We start from the raw sequence: 22,332 nt of genomic DNA on the forward strand, positions 1-22,332 counted from the left end.
AAAGGTCAAAAGATTATATTCCACAGATATATCATCCTACAAAAGTTAAAAAAAAAAATGCAAAAATCCGTTTTTTGGCAAATATCTAAAAAATAGAGCCAATAGGACATATTTTGATTATAAGGAACAATCATATAAGAACCGATAGTCACTGGTTGTGCCACAATCAGTTGTGGGAATTTTTTTGGGCCTTGTAATTTTTTGACGTCATTACGTTGGAAAATCGGCATTGAAATGACAAAAAAATTTGAGCCATTTAAAAAGTGCCATGTGGAAGAAACTCTAATGGCGAATTTCCACTAGGCATTGAAATGACGACGAAAAATATGTGCCGTTTAAAAATTGTCGTGAGGAAATAAATTTAATGACAAATTTTCTCAATGTAATGCTGGATTTCCACCAGGCATTAAATGGCAAAAATTGTAATTACAAAGTTCAACATTAAAAATTAGTCGTGTCAAAATATAGTCCCATGGCATTTTTTAAATGGCACCATTTCGAATATCTACTAGGCATTGAAATTAAAAAAAATTGGTGGAATTTAAAAAAATGCCATGTGGAAATGACTTTTTTTTTACGTATTGACATGATTATGCCGCATTTCCACCAGGCATTGAAATGACAAAAAATGGGAGGCATTAAAAAATGTCATGTGGAAACGAATTTAATGACTATTTTTTTAAGTAATGACAAGAATATTTTTTAATGCCCCTGTTTGTCAATTAAATTTCTGTCATTTTATGCCTAGTGGAAATCCAGCATAAGACTATTCTTATTAACGTAATAACACAAAAATTTTTTAATGCCCAAGTTTATCATTTAATGCTCAGTGGAAATTCAGCATTACTACAATAAAACCTTAGGCGTCATTGATTAAAAAATCGATTAGGATCTGCCACTCATGATGTAATGTTTTTGTTAAGGTCTTTGAAAGTGCAAGGTTTAAAATTTGAGGGGTTCTGAATGTATTATACTTAGTTTTAGTTTATAATTATGAAGAACTATATTAGGTATGTTTTATTATAAGTTGCATACAATGTTTTTTTGTTTTTTTACTTTGCTGCATGTTAGTATTACGTGCAGAGCTGCCAAGTTAAGTCTAAACCTTGAAGTAAGGTCCTTTTCTTTATTTTTTTTACCTCAATATTCTTTGAAACATTTTCCAAATTATACCTACAGCGTTGGTTAAAAAACCTGGTAATTTAAATATTAATCGTTGTGTGCTATGTAAAAAATTTTAGATTTTTCTCAAATTGCTACACCTTTTCGAAATTGTAAAGCAAAAAATTTAAACTAAAAAAAAAAACCGAAGGCAATTTGAATGCCAAAAGCTCGATACTTTATCAATAGACAGACTTACAATTTCATGCCATTTTTATTTTTTTACCTATTTATACATTTTTATCATCTAGTTGTGCAAACAAAAAAGAAAACAAGCGCATAAACGAAAAATATGTATAAATTAATCAAAACAAAATTTTTGTTTATGTTTACGCGAGAATTATTAAATCAAGTAATGGCATTTTTCTCTTATTTACTAAACAATCCACAATTTATAACTATAATTTCGTTCATTGTTAACATCATTTTTAAAATTCTAACATATTTTTGAAACCATATTTTCCTAAAACTTTATTAACATATGTATTTCTTTATTATTGTCTATCCTTTAATTTCCAAAAATTTGCGCTGCATTTTATTACACAAACGCTGCGTAAAGGTCTTAGCCACCATTGTGGTCATAAGCATGTCCACGCCGATTTTCTTGGCAGTCATTGTGCCCATTGCATTGCTGTATTACTTTGCGCAACGCTTCTATGTCGCCACATCACGCCAACTGATGCGTTTGGAATCAGTCTCGCGTTCGCCAATTTATACACATTTCAGTGAAACAATTACGGGTGTGACAACCATACGCGCCTACATGGTGCAAGATCGGTAAGTAAATATACCAAAAAATATGAACACTTGCTCTAAGAAATTAATTCTTCACCCACCCATTTTTTTTTTTAGCTTTATCGATGAATCCGATAATCGTGTGGACAAAAATCAGGTCTGCAAATATCCATCATTGATAGCGAATCGTTGGCTTGCCATACGCCTGGAAATGGTTGGCAATTTAATCATTCTATTCGCTGCTTTATTCGCCGTATTGGGTGGCCAATCGAATCCCGGTCTAGTTGGTCTATCCGTCAGTTATGCCTTGCAAGTGACACAAACACTCAATTGGTTGGTGCGTATGACATCCGATATTGAGACAAATATTGTGGCTGTGGAACGTATTAAGGAGTATGGTGAAACCAAACAAGAAGCGCCTTGGGAGCTGGAGAACTCGAAAGTGCCACGTGATTGGCCAGTCGAGGGTCAAGTTGTGTTTGATAATTTCAAAGTACGCTATCGTGAGGGTTTGGATTTGGTTTTGCATGGCGTTAGTTTCACCATTGCTGGTGGTGAGAAAGTCGGTATTGTGGGTCGTACAGGTGCTGGCAAATCGAGTTTGACGCTGTCTCTGTTCAGGTGAGTAAAGCAAAAATAAAAAATTGAATTTTAAATTTTAAATTTTGCGGACTAAAAAGGGTATTAATTTTATAAAAAGAAATAATTATTTATTGACACCGTGCGACAAGGAACAAAAAAATAAATTTAAAACACATACAGTCGCACATACGGATGAACAGACCCTGCAGACTTTAGCGAGCCCCTAAACCGAATAAGTCGGAGTGGCCTCACCGAAGCTCACTCTTTTTCTTCAATGACCCAAGGCTCTACTCGGATCGGTTACCGCATTTCGCGCATGCGTTGCGCGCACGTTGCAACCCAGAACAACGACTATACACCATTGCACTCCTCCAGGCATTAAAATGATCATTATGCCGGATTTTCATACTATAATACATGCATTTTAATCGGGAAAGTGAGGTGGAAGATTCGTGTGAAGCTGAAGTTTTTAGAAAAGAAGTTTTCTGAAAGCAGCTTTGTACTTTTGGCATAATCGGGTTTAATAACACTAGCTAGCGGGTTTAGTTTGGTGGTGTAGGAGCATAGAATCGAGGTCCTCAGCGCTAGGCAGGCTAAATATGTAGTTTTAGATGATTATTAGGACAGATTTCCCAGTAATAGCCGTTTATAGGGGCTCTAAATAATCAACTTTGCCAGAAGTCTACTTTGTAGTTAAACACGGCATATGGCATCATTCTGTCTTCTAGAGAACAATGGAGAGTTCCAGAATCACTTGTAGGACACGAATCCAAGGTCAAATGTATTCGCCATATTTAACGAAGGCGATGGGTAGTTGAAAGAAAAGGATACCAGTACTGGGGTCGGATGATGTGCCTTCGAAGAAATGCATTGCTGTCATCGCATTCTCATCGCCGGCCTATTGGGTGGTTCTAGTGACTCCTATTATATGTCCGCACTATACAAAAAAAAAAATTGGTTTCGCCTATATCGGCAACAGGAAATATCGTGCTCTTGGCCTGTCATCAGCCATTCCGTCCCGATATGTCAGTTACTTCACCCCCTGTGTGAAGTCGCAGTGTCAGTGAATAGATATCGCTGCCTGCCTATCCGCGGTCAACCCCGGCGATTTCCTTGAATATTATTTGTTCAACGGGGTAGGCGGCACGATGGATCCAATTTTGATCTCCCAAGTTGACCTGCGCATGTCAATTTAGGCTCTTAGCTATACTGAGACCTGCCGATGCGCACGCTCTCCAGCGGAGCCACCAGTGTCCTTCCAAACGTTTGGCTGGGCGTTAGTTGCAAACTTTCTACTGCTTGATAAAAAGACGGCAAACGTATCGTTCCAATTCTGGACAGCTCTGTACGCACATTTTCACCTTACGTTTGATTCTCTACGTATTTTTGGTTTTTTGTTCGTGAAATGACAAAATAATTCGACTGAATTGCGACTCACTCCCAATAAGCAGGACCCTAAAAACTTACACGTCCTCTCGATCAAACCGCAGTATAGGAAAATAAACCTGAAAGCAGGGCAATAGCGTGCAAAGCATTTGGTTGTTTGTTCTATTGAATTTTTTATTTATCCTTGCAGAATTATCGAGGCCGCTGGTGGACGCATTCTCATTGATGGCATTGATATTGCAACCTTGGGTTTGCATATGCTACGCTCACGACTCACAATTATACCTCAGGATCCAGTACTGTTCTCCGGAACACTGCGCATTAACTTAGATCCATTCGAAGTAAAGTCGGACGATGAACTGTGGAAAGCGTTGGAGCTGTCACATTTGAAAGCGTTTGTGAAATCATTACCCGCCGGCTTGAATCATGAGATTAGTGAAGGTGGTGAAAATTTATCGGTAGGACAGAGGCAGCTTGTCTGTTTGGCGCGTGCGCTATTGCGTAAAACAAAAGTATTAGTGTTGGACGAAGCGACAGCCGCTGTCGATTTAGAAACTGATGACTTAATTCAGGTAAGCCGAAATTTGTTGATTTGAACGGTACAAATTATTAATGTTTTCCTTTTTTTATTTTCATTGCGTACCACACACAGAAAACAATCCGTTCAGAATTCAAGGATTGTACTGTGCTAACAATTGCCCACCGTTTGAATACAATATTAGACTCCGATAAGGTTATTGTGCTGAATAAGGGTGAAATTACTGAATTTGCTTCGCCCACAGAACTACTTGATAATCCGCATTCGGCATTCTACAGTATGGCAAAGGATGCCAATCTAGTGTAATTTTGTATAATAATAAATGCATATAGTTACTTTGGTTTATGCAGTTATGCACAGTTTATGTGCTAAGCTAAGTTAACATTATTGAATGTGTCAGTATAGTACTTATTTGTAAGAGCAAAAGCAAACACACATATAAAGCGCCGTTAAAGCAGAGCAATTACTAATAAACAACATATTTACACTAACACCATTTAGTAATGTTTCGAGTACTTATGTAGACATAAAAAGTCAATGTTTGCGCTTTATTGCTTTTATTTACTTTTTGTTTGTTACATGCACATAATTAGTTGTACGATTTTGTTTTTTATAATTTTTGCATCTTAAATCTCTTATGTATTGCGCTGTTATCATAGTACATATGTACATTTAAATGTACATACTTAAATATAACTACTTAAACAATCGTTTCGTTCAATGTAACACAATCACAAACATACACTCAATGAAATACGGCCAGTTACAGTTAATGCTTGAGTTATCAACGTATGCATTGTTTCGAGTGTGCATTTTTTTTGCTGTTTTAATTTTTTTTTTTACAATTAATTTAATATAATATTTTATTTCTCCTACTTGTTCAAGTGTACGGAGTTACAATGAGAAGCCGATTTCAAACAAATAAATAATCGATTGTGATAACTGATGTAGCTAAATTTCAGTTTCTAAATCTACCTCACGTTGCACCATTGAAGCAGATATGTATGTATGTATAAAGGCAGAAAATTAACTATGTTGCCTCATTCGTCTGTTGTATATACATAAGGCCTAATGTTAACTTTGCAAATGCGTTTATGATGTAATAATTTTTTAACCAACAAGTTTTCAGTTTGTTTTGCATTTTTTTGTTTTTTTTTTTGTTTTGTATTAGCATAAGTGTGAAGAGTGTAATGCGGTTATTTTATTGTCTTAAATTATGTTTCGTATTTAAACAAAAAGAAAATGTATGTATATCGCTAAGACATGCATGTGAATCAAGAGTGCATATTACTATTGTAAACTTAGCAATTTACATAAATATAAACACCTTAATAATGTTCATTATTGATAAAAACAAAAAAAAAAACAAACAAGAAAAACTAAGAATTTTGTAAAATCTTAACAACTTAATTTAATGCGACGGGCCTTCTGATACTTAGCATCATGGAACTAAATTAGATGTACAATTTTTTAACTATACATTAGAATGTCAACGCTGTAAGAATAACATTAAATATCCTTTTTGTATTATTGCAAATTACAATGAGAATAAAGCGAGTTATTTAAAAATGTACCAATCATTTTTTAAAATATTTATTTTTATTTGTATATATACTACATACATAACTAAAAGCTGATAGGAGTTTTATTTTATTGTATCTGCAAAACGGTACAATTTGCAGTATGAATGTATGTTTGTATTACTTCTTTTATATACCATCTAAGTCAGGCAAAGGACGGACAGCGGCAGAGAAAATGTTCTAATGTTCTGCCAGAGCGAAGTGAGCCTATGGTGGTGCGAGTCTCCCGGTGCAGACGAAGCTCTCTCTCCTCCACGTCAGGTGGCGATGTTTCCAAAAGGGCATTCGGACAATCGGGAGTCGGTGTTGGTCGAGACCGACTGCCTGTGAATTCCGTCGGTTAGCTGTAGAGTCCAGTGGTTGTTTTATGAACCTCTTGACTTCGTCCGTCAGTTCGTATAGATGCCTTGTGATGCCCGCGTCTGTAACACCCTAATAACTGATTTCAGAGTTTCACTGTAGATCGTCGATGATGCCTATGGTGAAGATATGTTGTCCCCATGGAATGTGCCCCGTAATCACTGTACTAAAAAAAAGTTATGCACATTTCAGACCGATTGCAAATTTGTAGTGTCCTTAAATTTCGTAATATCGAAGTTTCAAGCATTTCTGAAATTTACCGTTATATAAAAAGTGGGCGTAATTTTAGTCCGATTTCAATAATTTTAAGCGTTTTGATTTTATGTACAATAATCACACAGAGTTTGGTACAAATTCATCGAACGGTTACCGAGATACATATATGTGGTCATAAGTGAGCGGTACCACGCCTATTTTCCAAAATTTTGTCACAAACGTATTTTTTGCTAAAGAATTATTGCAAACATCAATTTGAAATAAATTAGCTTCAGTATTTACTGACGTATCGAAGATTTCGTATTTCTCTAAATTACCGTTATATGGGATGTGGGCGTGGTTATTGTCCGATTTTAAAAATTTTCAAGCCGTCTGGTATGCTTTACCAAGGCCCACAACCATGCCAAGTTTGGGAGAAATTGGTGGAGCGGTTACCGAGATATACACATGTAATCATACGCCCATTTTCCAAAAATTTATAATTTTATTATTTTTTTCGTCTGAAAATCATTGTAAATATCAATTTAGAGTAAATAAGCTGTTGTAGTTACTAAAATATCGCTGTTTTCGTATTTCTGAAATCTACCGTTATATGGGAGGTAGGCTTGGTTATTGTCCGATTTTACCCATTTTTAACACGTTGGCTACCACGTCGCACGTTTTCATGCGACACCCAGATGTTACCCTGAGGCCACGTCGCACATTTTCGTACTTTTTAATATGGAATTTTACATGGAATTTGGATTCTCTGGCCTTTGGTGAACATTTTGGTGTATTTCCCATGGCCGCTGTGTATTTTGAATGGCAATTTTTTGGATATTAAAAAAGTTGGAAATTTAAATTTGTCTTTTTATTAATTCTTTTAAAAATCAATTCATTTATGAGCAAAAAAATACTAAAATATATATGTAAGTAAATTCAAATGGAGATCAGTAGAAAAACAATAAACTTAAAATTAGAAATTCAATTTGGAGATCAGTAGAAAAACAATAAACTTAAAATTAAAAATTCTATTTGTTAATGGAGATCAGTGCAAAAACAATGCAATTAAAATGTAAATTTATCAAAATTAATTCTTAAATAAATCATAATTAAATAAATTAATTAATTCTTAAATTTATCAAAATTAATAATAACTCAAACACAACGCAAAAGCTACAAAAAAAAAATACTGTTGCACATTTTCGTGGACGCGAAATTGGAAAACTAAGTAAAATAAAACAAAAATATCAAATACAACTCAAAAACTGCAAAAAATTACTGTCGCAGATTTTCGTGCGACGTGGCCCCAAATAAAGTCGCGAGTAATCAAAACTTATTTTAAGCACTAAGAAACAAAAAAGAACAAAAATAAATTGTTGGCCTCAGGTGACCAAAATTGTTAAATGACATTGCTACTGAACGATCAAAATTCTAAAAAGGCTTTGGCAGCCAACGTGTTAATACCATCCGTCCTACACTGAAAGGGAGTACACATACCAAGTTTCGTTAAGATATCTAAATTTTTACTCGAGTTATCGTGTGCACAGACGGACGGACCGACAGTCACCCCTTAATCGGTTTCTTTTTTCATTCTAATCGTTTATGTAAGCATTTGTTACAAACAACCGTAATGAGAACAAAGTTATAATGTACACATGTGAACAAAGTTATTGGGTACAAGTGCGCTCGGGTATAACAATGGAGGGTTCAGGATATATACGGAACCTATTGCCATGTTGTGCTCGACCATAGCTACAACCTACACTAGGTTTTATTTCGGGTGTATTTCATGACTTCTTTTTTGTACCATCGTGTAATTGGTCACGATGACAACTTTGGTACTAAAAACAAAGAAAACATGGAACATGGACCTGGTACGGTGCGGTATTTTCCTGGTGGGATATTTATGTTTGTGTTCATGGATGTATGTACATATGTATGTATGTAGCCGACCACTTTTTTCCGCCGCTAGCAGTGTTGCCAGAGAACAATTTCGTTTGGAGCTAAAACGGCCGAAAAAAGAGCTAAAAGGGCTAAATAATACTAATAGTAGCTAAAATGAAGAGCTAGTTTTTTTTATGTTGAACATTTATTGACGTAAGGTTGTTTTTACATTTTCCGAAATTTTTATAAAAGCAACGAATTTTGTAAGTTAAAGTGCTGAAAAAAAAACTTTCAAAACCAAAATAAGGTGCATATATTTCGAATTCGTTATAATACTTATAGGCATGCACATACTTATATAAAATAGACAATGAACTAAATAAAATAGAATAAGATGAAGCTATCGAAAATAGCCTGAGGTCGCCATAACCAAATAAATTGTTGTCAACACTTGTACAATGACAGATTTGGAATTTAAATATATTACCAAGCACAACTAAAATTTTCTGGAGCTAAAAAAGAGCTAGATAATTTTGAAAAGAGTTAAAAAAAAAGCTAGGAGCCAAAGCCCAATTTTCGAAACTAAATGGAAAAATAGAGCTAAATAATCTAGCTCCAAAAGTACAAAATGGCAACACTGGCCGCTAGCTTCTTGGTTGACGGCGACGGATGGCTGTATGTTATCTCTCTGTCGCATTTCTTCTATTGCCTTTTCCGTTTATACAATGTGCTGCCGACTGAACTGCTTTGCTGACCGCGACGACGGCAACCAATCGGCGTTGCCAAAACCGCATTTCAACCGTCGAGCACGTCTATTGTTCCACATGGTATCAGGCGCCGAGCATGCTTAGCAAGTCGCATATGCCATTTCTTTGTTCGATTGTTTCGTTTGGAAACGCTGGGAATTTCTGCTCAGCCAATGGTGGCGCTGCATTGGCTGGCGCGTACACACACATTCATGCATACATAATACGAGTACTGTGAATCAGCGATGGAAGTTTAAATTGCAAATTGTACCTAATTTGAGTAGAAAATTGTATCCCATAGTGAATACCAAATACTACATATTTCACATCTCACAAAATCCAATTGAAAGTGTGAAAATATGAGGAGAAATTGCCCCCACGATGCATTAGCTAATTTTGGAATCTGCATTAAACTAATATGATCTGTTCAAAAGGGCAAAAATCTAGGTAGGGCCAAATTATGTTTTATTTTATCTTTTTTATATATCTAAGTATCTTGCCGATTTCCACCTTAAGTCCACTAAATCACGTTTCTGAACCATTTCCGTGACGAAAGCTTCTACACAAACCAGAAACTTGTATTCGTTTGGTCTCGTCATGTCCCCAAAAATGGCCTTAGCTGTTCAGGATGCTTTTTCGGCCTTTAAATGCTTTAAGGAAACAAAAGGATTGATCCAGCGGTGAATTAAGAAAAGACAAACTACCTCCTTGAAATAAACAAAGAGTACCAGCTCATTGGAAAGCCAAATCACTGTGGGTTGCTTATATCTCAAAGTTGTAAATATTCTTTTACGAAGAAAAACTACCGTGAAGAGGGGGTGATATGGGTTCGCTGCAATGCGGTGATCTTTTCGGTGGAAATCAATGCTTTTTAAATCCTTTATATATAAGTACAAGATATATAATGCAGCAACGTGGACGATGCCTGCCGCGACAGTCGCGCCTACATAACCGAAAAGACCCAGATTTATATTTGGCCAGGTTTTTTCCCCCTCAGCTGATTCCCGAAAAGTTCTTGAAGAATTTGTATGCTGTTACAACAAAAACGTACCTGATAAAGATAAGCCTTTTGTTGCCGTTAAGAGAACAAATCTGCGCAAGGTCTGTGGTTCGCCTACGCGATGACTAGCGACGAGATTGAATCATAAACTATATGAGCGTTCTTATAAAACCCAACCTCAAAATTATATCTCTGTGCTTGGTTCGTATAATATTAAAATAATTTGGCTGCATTGAAAATGTATCTAAGTTGAGTCTTGTACCGAAAGTACATTCAAACTATTGAAAAAAGCCCAAGTGTATCTACTTTTCCATCACTGCTTGGCGTTCTCTGGTATATGAAGTGCGTGTGTAGCAGGTGTACCGCGCGCTTTTAGCACTGCATTGACGGTCTCGAAGCTACAGTGGGCGCAGACAAATTGGGATGGTGGCAAGAAAATGTTTTATTTCTAAGTTATAATAATCAGCCTCATTGCGAGAGTGGTGTCGAATGCAAGTCGTTTTTCGAGAGTCGAATCGTATGGAAAATTGCATGTCATTGCCTAAATTTTCGACTCGACTAGTGTATTAAAAGGGAAAAACTTGGCAGCACTGCATAGTTTTCGACGACAGTAGACAATGCCAATGTTGTCGAGTCGTTCAATTTTGCCTAATATACGACTTACGCAATGAGGCTGAATGTGAACATGCTTTAAGGTCACAGCTTATACATACCTACCTAAAATGTGCCTTGGGGCAGCTCCAGCAAGCAGCCTAAAATGTAAACTCAAATGTTATAGGCTTAACAAATACGTTTCACACATACTGTTTTACTTTGTATTTCATTTTTTTTATGTATAGAAATGTAAATATTTAATTCTACAAATCTTCTTGCAGTTTTTTGATGAAATGTTATTTACGACTGTATTAATTGAAGTGAAAGAGAGAAATAATGCAGTGTAATTAGAAGAAAATGTAAAATCAATACCATATGCCCTTTTTGACAAAATTTTAATTTTGTATGACAAAAAAAAAACAGGATATGCATCCAGAGAAATCAATATTTTGTAAAGGAATGGCTTTTAATTTTAGTATAAGGTTTGTAACTGATAACAAACTAATAGATTACTAACAAAATAACTTAAAAAAAGTTAAATAGGGCCATTTGCATTGATACCGACAATAAATACATACATATGTGCACATGTATGTAGATTAGTCCCAGTTATTTTTCTACATAAATTTTATGTAAATGATAAGTACGTTAAAAGCAAAGGAAAAAGTATAACTTCTTAATTTAATCGAAATTGTAAACACAGATAAATTAAATAACAATCCAGTGTTGTTATAATATCTAAAACGGCGCACGATAAATGTCTGCCAGCAACATGCGCTTCATTTGCTTTTGTTAAACATTTTACGTATACTTTGGGAACATCAAGATGTTTAATAATATTGTTTTAGTAGTGTAGTTTTTGCGTGGTCAATGATTAAAAGAAAATTGTATTCATGTAGATATTATTACTCTATGAAATCCGTTCAAACATTGACCCATGATTGTTTTAATGGTTTGTCGCTGTTGCTTGGTGTATAAAATATTGCTATGAATATTACGCCTCCAAATCATTGACAAATAGCACTTCACGGTGCTTCAGGCCTGCCTCAGCTAACGTTGTGTCATTGCTATTACCATTGATGGCGGCATTGTTAATGAATGAGCTGGCATAAAGGACACGTTTAGGGAAATTCGTTGTTATCTCGAATTCATCAGGTGATGAGGGGTGACAGAACAGATAGTTGTACACATCCTGTTGGTGACAGCCAACATTTTAACATTGATACATATTTATTTAATAAAAAAATAAAATACTTACAATTAATGAGTTGGAATTGAGAAAACGCCGCTCAAGTCGTGCGCCGTTCGGCAGTTTGAATACTACACAGATGGTATCCGCTGTACCGGCTGGTGGTTCATTTGGTACCTTGTTGGCCAACTCAATTTTTAGTTGAGCAATTTCCTGAAGGTTATATATTTCGTAATTTAGAGATTTTAATATATATGTATACTCCCAAATCACTCACTTGTTTTCGGCGTGTCTCTTCAGCGCGTTCGCGTTCAATAGCCTCCTGCGCTTGTCGTTCAGCATCACGCTCTAACTGACGAAGCCGCTCCTTCTCCTCGTCGGCACGTAAACTAAGCCGATATGCTTCGTCTTGCTGCTGGCGTAGAGTTTGTGTAAGATTTCGTTCTAAACGATCAGCCCGTGCTTGACTCAGCCATATCTCATTTGCCGATATCACCGTTTGCATGCGGCGTATCAACTCTTCAGGCATGCAATCACCTTCGAAGCGACCCACAACAACCATTCGATTGTTGCGTAGAGTTATTAACATCATCGTCGGATAGACGTGCACATTTAATGTGTGCGATACCCTATAACCCTCTGGCGAGGATACGTCACAGCCCCAGAAAAGCATATTACGATTAACATAATCAATTACTGATTGGTTTGAGAGTGTAGTGCGGCACAATGAATCCACATCTGGATTGTTTGTGGGATCCTTGTGCAGGTAGATGAGCAAGAAACGCAACTCTTGTTTGGCATCATTAAGTGCTTGCGCGTAGGTGCCCTGGTAGAAGACCGGGTGTGCTGGATAGCGTTCATTGTATGAGCGTATAAAGCTCATGACATCACCTACCGGATCGGTGACGACTACAATGAAGCGGGGTAAAAAATAAATTTAATTAAATAAATGAAACAAAGTGCCTAAAATATTCTCTCTTAACCACAGTACATACTTCTTTCGTCGTTTCGCCCCAAATTCAGTAGCGCATTTAGTACACTGGCGAATGTTGAGTAGCAGTACTGAAATACCACATTAATCACGTAGCCAATGAAGCCTGTAAAGCTCCGCGGGATAGGACCTCCAGTTCCGCGCACCGCTCGACCACCGGGCATATTTGCGGAAAAAATTTGTTGCAGAAAGCGATCGTCGATGACAGCAGGTGCGCGTACATCTCTCGAGGCAGCATATGTTGTTGGAATACCTTCACGTATGTTCATTTGTTCTTGAAAAGCAACCTGCAAAGTGGAATTAATTAACACCGGTATTTATCTAAGCGCATTATTTGTAAAAATTCTTCACCTCTAGATCCCACTGATGTCTGATTAAGACATCCCGACATATATTCATATCCTCAATGCCTGTTATGTCTTGGAACTGTAGAACCTTTTCGGTTTGTTCATTTGTAAGTCCGTCTTCCATGACTGTGTGTGAGTTTGGATTTTTCGGGCGCAGCAGTACAGAAAGGCAACAAATCAAAGGTGATGATTCGTAGTTTGTTGTTCGTGTACACGTATGGACGGTGCAAAGAACGTAGACCTTGCCGTCGTCGTTGTTGTTTTAGCTGGTGTGGAAAAGTCGTGTTCCCTCGACGATATGAAGCGTTGCAGTATTTGCATTCCCAAATAGTATTTGCCCTTCCGCTTTTTTTGCACTCGGTGATTGGTTATGAGTGAAAGTATACGGAAAATTAACTGTTGACGCCGTAATTTGTTTTTCCAGACAAACCTAGTTTTATTAAAATAATAAAACAAAACCGCTGCGAATTGGCTCAAGTTACGATGAATTCTCCTTTTTATCTGACTTTTCTTATTTGACAGTTCAGCAGAGATGCCATTATATTTGTAAAAACATTTACCGCAGGGTCGCATGCGCTACGTAAGTGAAGTGAAGTGAAGCAGCGGATATGTTGTCATAAGCAATTTCCTTACGTTTGCATACGTTCATTAAATGCACCTTTTAAAAATGATGAAATGATCAAATGATCCTAGTTGCAGCCTTGCCAAATTTACGGATTTTTCTGTACAGTACTGATTTGCAGGGGAGAAAATGGCGGAACGGATTCAACGTACGGATTTTTAGCTTTCCGTCAAGATGTACGGATTTTTTGTGTGTTTTTCCATATTTTAAAAAATTACCTATTTTACACATATCCCATAGATTTTTTAAAGTTCCTGAAGCCTATTTCTTAAATTAAAAAATTCGTTATTTTCGTACTTGATGTGTTATATGCTAACAGCTTGACTATTTTTCCCTCGATTGTAATCTTGAGAAGAGGATTTATAGGGCTTAAAAATTATTTATTTATTCATTATTTACAATATATTGGTATACTTCGATTGTTGGGAGGTTTTGTTGCGTAAAATTAAAAAAACTTCAATTTCCTTTATTTTTTTCCAACTTTAATCATCGCTTCAAATATTATACTGTTACTCGGTAGGGTCGACAACCTACCTTAAAAGTTTTGTTACAGGTACATAAACTAAGAACACACTGCTTGTTAAAATGTTCTAGTCAGAAAAATAATAAGGTTGTCTGTGAAACAATCAATAAATATGACTAGTGGGAAGATTTATTGCTATTTGATGTTATTAAAAGTACGATTCCTGTGTTCACCAAACAAATTTGAGACAACGGATTTAGTACGGATTTTTCACCGACCAATTTTTGTCCGTGTACGGATATTAGACTCAAAAACGAACGTCTGGCAGCCCTGATTCGTTGGCATCGTTGTTTGCTCCCCCGCATTGACATTTCTTTAGATAAACTTTTACCTGTTGTAAACGAAATATAAAAACTAAAATAAATGCTATTCTACACTGCCTGCTCAAAATAATTCCAAAAACTATAAAGTATTAAACACCAATAATAACCAGGATGTCTTACCTAGTGAATTTCAGCAACGACACTGCCAAGCAAATTCTTATAGAAATCATACGCACAGTGAATCAGCCCGAGAACTCCAAGAAGCTATCGGAAGCCAAAGCCTCTGCTGGAAAGGAAATGCTACTAATGATGCAGCACGTATTTCCATTGGTTATGCAATTACAGACAGATGTTATCAAAACTTATGGATTCCCAGGAAATCGCGAAGGACTTGTACAATTTTCACAGTTGGTGCGTGAAATGGAACGTGAGGATGTGGAAATTGCAAGATTGCGTAGCCAGATAAGAGCCATATACTTGCCGCCCATAGCTATCAATACCACAAATGATATTTTGATATGAGATCAAGAAATTAGTTAACAAAAGACTGAAATATGATTTGTATTAGGAATAGTGTTAAAGCATAAACAGATGGAAGCGTTGATCCGGATCAACTCGGGAATGAACTGCAGTTGATCCGGATGAAGTCCGAGTTAGTCCAGATCAACGCTTCCGTCTATTTATGCTTTTACTGTGGGCGCACATCCATAATATATAAATGCATTTATGTATTAGATATAAGTATGTAAGTATATTTACACAGAATATGAGTATATCCAGCAAGAAATTAATACATGCATTTTGAAAAAGTTGACAGGGTGAATTGGTTTTGTAAAACTTTTGTATCACAATCCAAAAAAAATTTCAAATCCTGCTATAGTAAAACGCACTAAAATCTATTTAAACTAAATGCCTAAAATATAAGTTTTGTGCAGTATTGTTTTTCTTGAAATGCAAGCAAATTCTACATTAATCAAAATAAATAAACGATGTTTATAGTTGGAAAATAAATAATTTTATATATGTATGTATGTACATTTGACTGCATCACCAAAAAAAGGTGCGGTTTTTCCGCCGGTCCTACAAAATTTATTATATTTGATGACGTTCGCCAAAATATTTCGGAAAAATATTAAGATTTACCTGAGCTGAAGCGATTTGAAAATATCTCCAAAAAGGAGTTCTTTATGAGTAAAAATAGTTTCTTATGGGTCGATTATCGATAGCAATCGAACTTCAGTTGCGTTGCTGGTTGCCAGATTTTCAAATTGCTGCCAGATTTTAAAATTATATACATATACAAAATTAGCTGATGCATAAAAAGTAAGCAATTGCTTTTACTTAAAATTTCATGCCTTTCACTTAAATTTGTTTGAAAAAATCCAGTAAAAGGACTGAAATTTTAAGAAAAAGCATGTGCATATGTTTTATGCTTACGGCCCAATAATATGAAAAGCACCTGTTACATTAGTCGTTTTTGCCGTTGCTGTTACGGTTGTTGTGGCGGTTGCTGTTCTGGTTGCTCCTGCAGCAATTTCTGAAAATGTAGAAAATATTATTTTAATATTTTTGAACATACATATTTACATATGTACATACTATACATAAATATAAGTAACACAAAATTACCTGTTGCATTTTGATGAGCAGCTTCTGCCCAACATTGTCTTGGAATCCTTTCAACTGAAACAGTTTTCGCATGAATCTCCTTTTATAGCCGATGTTATTAAACGGTAAACGAAACGAAATGCATCCAAACATAATTTCCAGCACATGCTCGATATACCGAATAAGAAGTAAGAAAAGCAGACAAATATTCAATAATAAATATTCAAGCTTCCGAAAATACCTGCATATTTACTAGGGCGTTCGATTATTCGACATTTTCCACAACCGCCTTTCGAGTTAAGGCGAATCTTCGTACGTATGCGTGCGTTTGACAGAAAAATTGAATATACAAATTTTTATGGCAACACCTATATGGCAACGCATGAAAATTTAAGAAAGTTGTACGAATTTTAACTTCTAAGTTAAGCTAATGAAGTCCGCCTTTGTTCGAAACAAAGTTACTTGAAAAAAACAGGTCCTTAATTTTTAGATTCAAAAAAGGCGGTATATTTACTTTTAGTCGGAAATGAAAGCCAAAAATTTAATGAAAGTATTAAAACAAACATTCGATCTAGAACAAAATATTTAAAAGTTCTGGGAATAAGTGTTTTTTTTCATTGTTTTGAAAAACCTTAACCTTGCCCTTTTATAAGTATTTTCTAGTGCATTTATTTTAATTAATTGTTTGCTGAAATATCTCCCAATTTTAAATGCGTTTTGAAGAATCATTTCGTGAATCGTATCTGTACTGAAATCAGATTTGGTTGAGTAGAAATACATTTTTTATAGCTACCTTATCGCAAACAATGTCTCAGAAAATGTTTTTTTTTTGCAAAAAATTACTTTAAGCAGCATTTTGTTTAGCGCTTTAACAGAACTTTGTTTAGCTGACATTTAACAGCACTACATGTAGGAAAATCGAAATTAAGAAGAAACTCCTATGGTAATTTGCGCAAATCCAATAAATTTAGTCTACAAAGCTTTCCATCTTGCACGTACATGCATGAAAATCCCCAAAACTCCGGTTTATTCCAGGTTCGAAAAATCACGATTTCAAAAAGACCACTAAAAAAATTTGGAAAAATCACAAAAAAACCGGTTTGTAAAAACCGAACCAGTCACCCTAATGTTTACATATGTAAGTGGAATTAGTCATCGACTTTACCGACTTCTTTACATGTAACTGGAAGTCGATAACGATGTAAAACCAGACATTGCGCAGCCGACCCTAAGGGCCGGTTGTTCAATGTCTGATTAGCACAAATCGGAGGTAGAAGCTCCGGTTAAGCACAACTACTGCTTTATCGATCACATGTTACATGCATAATGTCGAAATCGTCGATAGTGTAGTGGTAGTGATAACCAGACATTGAACAACCGGCCCTAAGTATTTGTATTAGATCCGCTTTCACCATCATCCTTATCGATGTTGTCGACTCCCTGTTATATGCTTGGAGCTGATTATGTCTATAACGATATCAAATATAACATGGTGAAAACGGTCCTTCGCCGTCTTCATATTTTTCATAGTTATATTCTTCATAGTCATATTCGTGGAAATTTCGCATTCGTATTTGTCATCGTATCCATCTTCGTTTTCTTTTTAATTTACGGCTTCGTATTGGCCTTCGTTTTCACATCCATCTTCGTGGTCGTCATTGTGTTCCGCTTCAACTTCCTCTTAGCATTCGTCGTCCTCGTTGTACTCGCATTCGTTTTCGTGTACGAATTCGTATTTGTTTTCCTGATCGGCATCACTTTGGTCGAAACTGTTAAGCTACCATTATATATAGGGAAAACTTGAAAGTTAAGGGGGGCTCGAGTCGTCATGTTAGTTTTCCATAACTTATGTATACTTTACCCTCGCTAGTGCAGGTACCTTGTCGTTGGTATGGAGACTTTGCTGAATCACCAATCAGTCCTCTCCAGGTTTTGGGTAGCGCGGCAGCTCTTGTAGCTTCTACGATAACCACTTTCCATTTTAGGGCTGGGGGGAACAGCGACCAAGAACTGCCATCATCTAATCCAGGATGTTATGCAACACCGTGGTCATCAGACGGTTTGCAGCGAGGAGGATATAATCCGGGTGTATTTGAACGGCGCCTTTCCGACACTGGACCACATCGCGTACTCACGCTGGCCTTACCGCGACAACGGGCTCCGGCGCGGCGAACCTAATGCCATTGGAACTGCTGAGCTCGCCTCGCCAAAAAAACCACTTCAACTAAAACAACAACGGCATCTGCGGCATCAGAAGCGGTGAGCACCAGCTACAACAACAACACCTCGCACAGCAGCACAAACAGTCACACTAACGACTGACGGCAACACGCTAAGAATCGTGAAGGGCCCCAGGCGCAAGAACAGTTTTCTGGAGCATTTAACAGCCGAGAAGGCAGCACTCTTTATCGAATACGCCAGGAAAGATGTGCAGCCAGGTCCTAGTAAGGCGTCCATCGAAGGATACATCGCAAATCCAGCATTATTTACCTGCGCAGCAAGATAGGGGGCACCACCGGTCCGGCAGCTAACTTTCAGGCACAGAGTCACCGCACAAAAAGTCTGCCCCGCTCAAAGAGTCCGCAGCGCTCTAACAGCCGTTCCGGCAGCAGACACCGCGAGGAGTTGAACAGACACCACAGGTAGCACAGGGAGCTTCGAAGGAGACAGGTGGGCGGAAACAAAAGAGGTAGAAGCACCGTAGGGGGCCAGATGTCGACCACTAACTCTGTGGGGTAAGCCGGGATCCCTTGACGACTAACTCCGCGTGGTTCTAAGCGCAACCTGATAAACTCCAGGCGAAGGCAGAGTCAAGGCAGTCGAAATGCGGAAGAGCGGGCTCAACCAATAGGTGCATTAACTCGCGCCTGCCGCAAGGCAGATAAGCGGGCAACAGCAACAGTAAAGAAAAATATTGACTATTTTTGCATTATAGTGTTATTAACACAGGACCTGGTCGCAGCGCGACGGACGAATGGCGGTTGGCCTACTTACCAGGGGACGACATTCACGTGCGATGGCACCACTAGAAATGAAATTCAGATTTTTGCCTTTACAATATTCTAACACCCAAATTCATAAAAAAGGAAATTCGACTTTAACTGCTTTATAAATAGAAAATTTGTATGAAAATGTCACTTTATAAGGCTCTTTAAATCTATTTTATATTTTTACGAATAAGGTCAAAAATATTCATTCAAAATGAACCGTTACAAAATTTTTTCGAACAATAAGATTTATAAAATAAGAATTACCAAGCCGAGGATGCTCTCTAGCTTTTAGTCTTATTCCGGTCGACTTCCGGTTTCGATCAGAAATTGATTACACACAAACCGGAAGTCCATCATTTTAAATGGTCCATACAGGCTTTTACTCGGAATTTGAAGTTTCATTTAGAAGTTGAAAAAGGCATTTCCCTGAAAAAAGTTTCAAACAAAAGTTACGCAGTTGTGTCAGCAAATTTTTATTCTTTAGTAAAAACATGTAAGACCCATTTAAAAGGATGAAGTTTAGGTTGTTTAACCTACTGCCGGTCGAAAGGGGAAGTCGCTGATACGACCAAAAGAAAAAAAAGATAGTGTTCGTATTTTTGCGTTTTCCAATTAAAAAAACATTTTCCTCCATTTTAGAGGCGGTCGACGGGTGGTCTTGGACACCCGGTATACCTTTGTTTACGTATGTATGTATGTATGAACGTATTAAACTTCCATAAAACGCATCGAGGAAAGAAAACTGTTTTCTTTGGCCAGCTGACTTCACCGCTGCCACAACTACTCGGGGGAAGAAAGCCGGCGGCAGGCCACATAATCAATGAATCTTGCCATACGTAAATTTCCAATTTGACATTTTCTTTGAGGCGTACGAGTATGTTGCCTGCAACGAAGTCGCCGACAATGCGTAAGTTGACTGTCATTATCGCTAGCGCATTAAGTGATGTCGGGAAGGCTACTGGCATGCAAATATGTACTCAGCATTACGTAAATACATTGCGAGCATACGAATGACAATCAAACAAAAACAATATTTATAGCCTTTTGTATGCGGGTGAGTTGAGTGCAGGACACAAACATATGCACATACATATGTACATACGGTGAATGCCTGTATGCAAAGGATATTCAGCAGCAGGCGCGGCATGGCAAAGCATGGCATTACGTTTCATTTCAGCGGCGTTTGTGACATGGAAAAACCATTATCGTTGTAAAAATGAACCGGCAAGTATGCAAAAAGAAAAGCCAACACGCACATACATACACAAACGCTGGAGCAATACAAATGGAAAAACTGTCACAGCAGCAAAATAATTTCCTTCGCCAAATGAAGGTATGAATGTATGCATGTGTGTGTAAAGGTATGTGCCCATATCTGACTCCTCTCATATGTACATATATATGTGCATAGAAATAAGCACACATACATACATACATCCATATATGTATGTTTGAGTTAACGACCACATTTCCTGAATTCAGCTGGGACAGTCTCGCGCCATTATCATGCTTCTTCTCCTTCATTTTTTTTTTTTTGTTTTTGCTTCTACTACCTTCATTATTGGAATCAGGATTTAAATATTGAAAAATGGCAAGCCAGCGAAAAACAGGAAGGAAATGAATATGGACGGGAAATTACTTATTAATTGAGTAGGAAAATGAAATACGAAATGTGAATCGAAGGACAAAAAAAAAAAGGATGAGCGTAGTCAAATAGGACAGAAAGAAATTAAAGAACATATATGGTAAATGACAAAGCGCATCATAAAAGTGTACACACACACACATAACGAAAGATGGCATACCTACATACATACATACATATGAGTATGTATAAAAGTACGCGTGGGCGTATGCGTAATAATTTTGCTGTTCGTAGCGAATATTCATGCTGCCCACCCCTACTCTGCTGGGGCAAGCCGCGCACACACGATAACACCCCGTATAACTCGTATGCTATGTCTTGCCATTTGCTGTGAGATTTCCTTAAGGAGTTCTACTTTCCCAAATTTTTGTTTTTATTTCTTATTTTTATTTGTTGTCTTAACTTGTTTTGTGTTTTGCATTTGTTAGTTTCCTGTTTTTGTTGAAACTTTATCGGCTTTAGTTTGTTGTTGTTGTTGTTTTTTTTGTTTTTTGTTTTTGTTACTCTTCTGGCTGTTTTGCTTAGCGCAACTAACTTGAAAAGTTAAATGGCTCAGAGTGGAATTCGTGATTTATGAGTGGCGGCGAATGTCAAGGACCATGCAGCACTGGCGCTTGGTTCGTGGTCTAAGCTGCGGTTTTCGGAAATTTCATGTATTCATTTTTTGAAATTTTTTAGAGGGCGCATTATGCAAAAGTGCAATACACTCGCAGAAAGAATTGTACATCCAGATGTGGGAATATTGCAAAAGATGGCATAATTTGAAATTGGTTGCGTAACTGGTATCAAAATGGGCTTTGAATTCAGCGCAGATTGGGGATTTCTGGATCAAGACCTTGCTGAAATATATGGGATAGCGCGTATTCACGATTTATCGATAGTAGGCAGTATTTGGTGCTCCATTTGGTGTGCCCGCGGATTTTTCCGCCTCACCGGCTGTCAATTGACCGAAGCGGCTTCCAGAGGTGACTGGTATAGCAAAGGCAACAAGCGTTCTTTTATTTACCACCATTTTAAAAGAACGCTTAAGACTTTGACCCCATTGAAGTAAAACAAAGTAGTGGCTATGTTCATCCGAATCTTTCAGGAGCTGGTTGTAGATGTTAATAGTTCAATTCAGGGGCGCATACAGGGGGGGAGGGGTTTTGGGGGTTAAACTACGTGTCAGTCCGTGGCGGACTCACAGGGGGTGTTTTAATACATAGACGCCATATTATACATACATATGCGCCATATTAAAACACCCCCCGTGGGTCCGTCACTGACTGACACGTAGTTTAACCCCCAAAACCCCCCGCTGGATCCGCCACTGGTTCAGTTACTTAGGAGTAAAACCAATTAGCTTTGTATTTTCTATTTAAGTGGTCGGGAACGACTGACCAACCGCTCC

The 22,332-nt window shown here is 37.2% G+C and overlaps 3 protein-coding genes across 9 annotated transcripts in view; 2 read left to right on the plus strand and 1 right to left on the minus strand.

Moving 5' to 3' along the window:
• LOC118741199 (multidrug resistance-associated protein 1) overlaps nucleotides 1-5,870 on the plus strand; it is a 46,002-nt gene extending 40,132 nt beyond the window's left edge. For all 7 annotated transcript variants that reach the window (XM_036473086.1, XM_036473082.1, XM_036473084.1 and 4 more), the window contains exons 13-16: nucleotides 1,721-1,938; nucleotides 2,014-2,517; nucleotides 4,055-4,436; nucleotides 4,517-5,870. In XM_036473086.1, coding sequence (XP_036328979.1) covers nucleotides 1,721-1,938; nucleotides 2,014-2,517; nucleotides 4,055-4,436; nucleotides 4,517-4,708 — 1,296 coding nt within the window. In that variant the 3' untranslated portion in view covers nucleotides 4,709-5,870. The remainder of the gene's footprint in view (nucleotides 1-1,720; nucleotides 1,939-2,013; nucleotides 2,518-4,054; nucleotides 4,437-4,516) is intronic.
• Nucleotides 5,871-10,968: 5,098 nt separating this feature from the next.
• LOC118741202 (FAS-associated factor 2-like) lies at nucleotides 10,969-13,800 on the minus strand. Its single transcript, XM_036473091.1, has 5 exons — nucleotides 13,296-13,800; nucleotides 12,949-13,231; nucleotides 12,231-12,862; nucleotides 12,023-12,166; nucleotides 10,969-11,956 (listed from the first exon to the last, which is right to left on the minus strand). The coding sequence occupies exons 1-5, from the start codon at nucleotides 13,413-13,415 to the stop codon at nucleotides 11,759-11,761; spliced, it is 1,377 nt and encodes a 458-aa protein (XP_036328984.1). The 5' UTR covers nucleotides 13,416-13,800; the 3' UTR covers nucleotides 10,969-11,758.
• Nucleotides 13,801-14,703: 903 nt separating this feature from the next.
• LOC118741739 (protein C10-like) lies at nucleotides 14,704-15,620 on the plus strand. The gene has a single exon (XM_036473713.1). The coding sequence runs from the start codon at nucleotides 14,871-14,873 to the stop codon at nucleotides 15,219-15,221; it is 351 nt and encodes a 116-aa protein (XP_036329606.1). The 5' UTR covers nucleotides 14,704-14,870; the 3' UTR covers nucleotides 15,222-15,620.
• Nucleotides 15,621-22,332: the final 6,712 nt, after the last annotated feature.

Source organism: Rhagoletis pomonella, unplaced genomic scaffold (genome assembly GCF_013731165.1).
Source record: "Rhagoletis pomonella isolate Grant_MI unplaced genomic scaffold, Rhpom_1.0 Rhpom_scaffold_00006, whole genome shotgun sequence".
NCBI lineage: Eukaryota > Metazoa > Arthropoda > Insecta > Diptera > Tephritidae > Rhagoletis > Rhagoletis pomonella.

Excerpts from the sequence above, each read along its gene's own strand:
- LOC118741739 (XM_036473713.1), top strand. The coding sequence starts at position 14,871 with ATGTCTTACCTAGTGAATTTCAGCAACGACACTGCCAAGCAAATTCTT.
- LOC118741202 (XM_036473091.1), bottom strand. The coding sequence starts at position 13,415 with ATGGAAGACGGACTTACAAATGAACAAACCGAAAAGGTTCTACAGTTC. Across the intron at positions 12,167-12,230 it reads AAGAGACACGCCGAAAACAA|GAAATTGCTCAACTAAAAAT; the intron begins GTGAGTGATTTG and ends TATAACCTTCAG. Across the intron at positions 11,957-12,022 it reads TCAATTCCAACTCATTAATT|GATGTGTACAACTATCTGTT; the intron begins GTAAGTATTTTA and ends TGTCACCAACAG.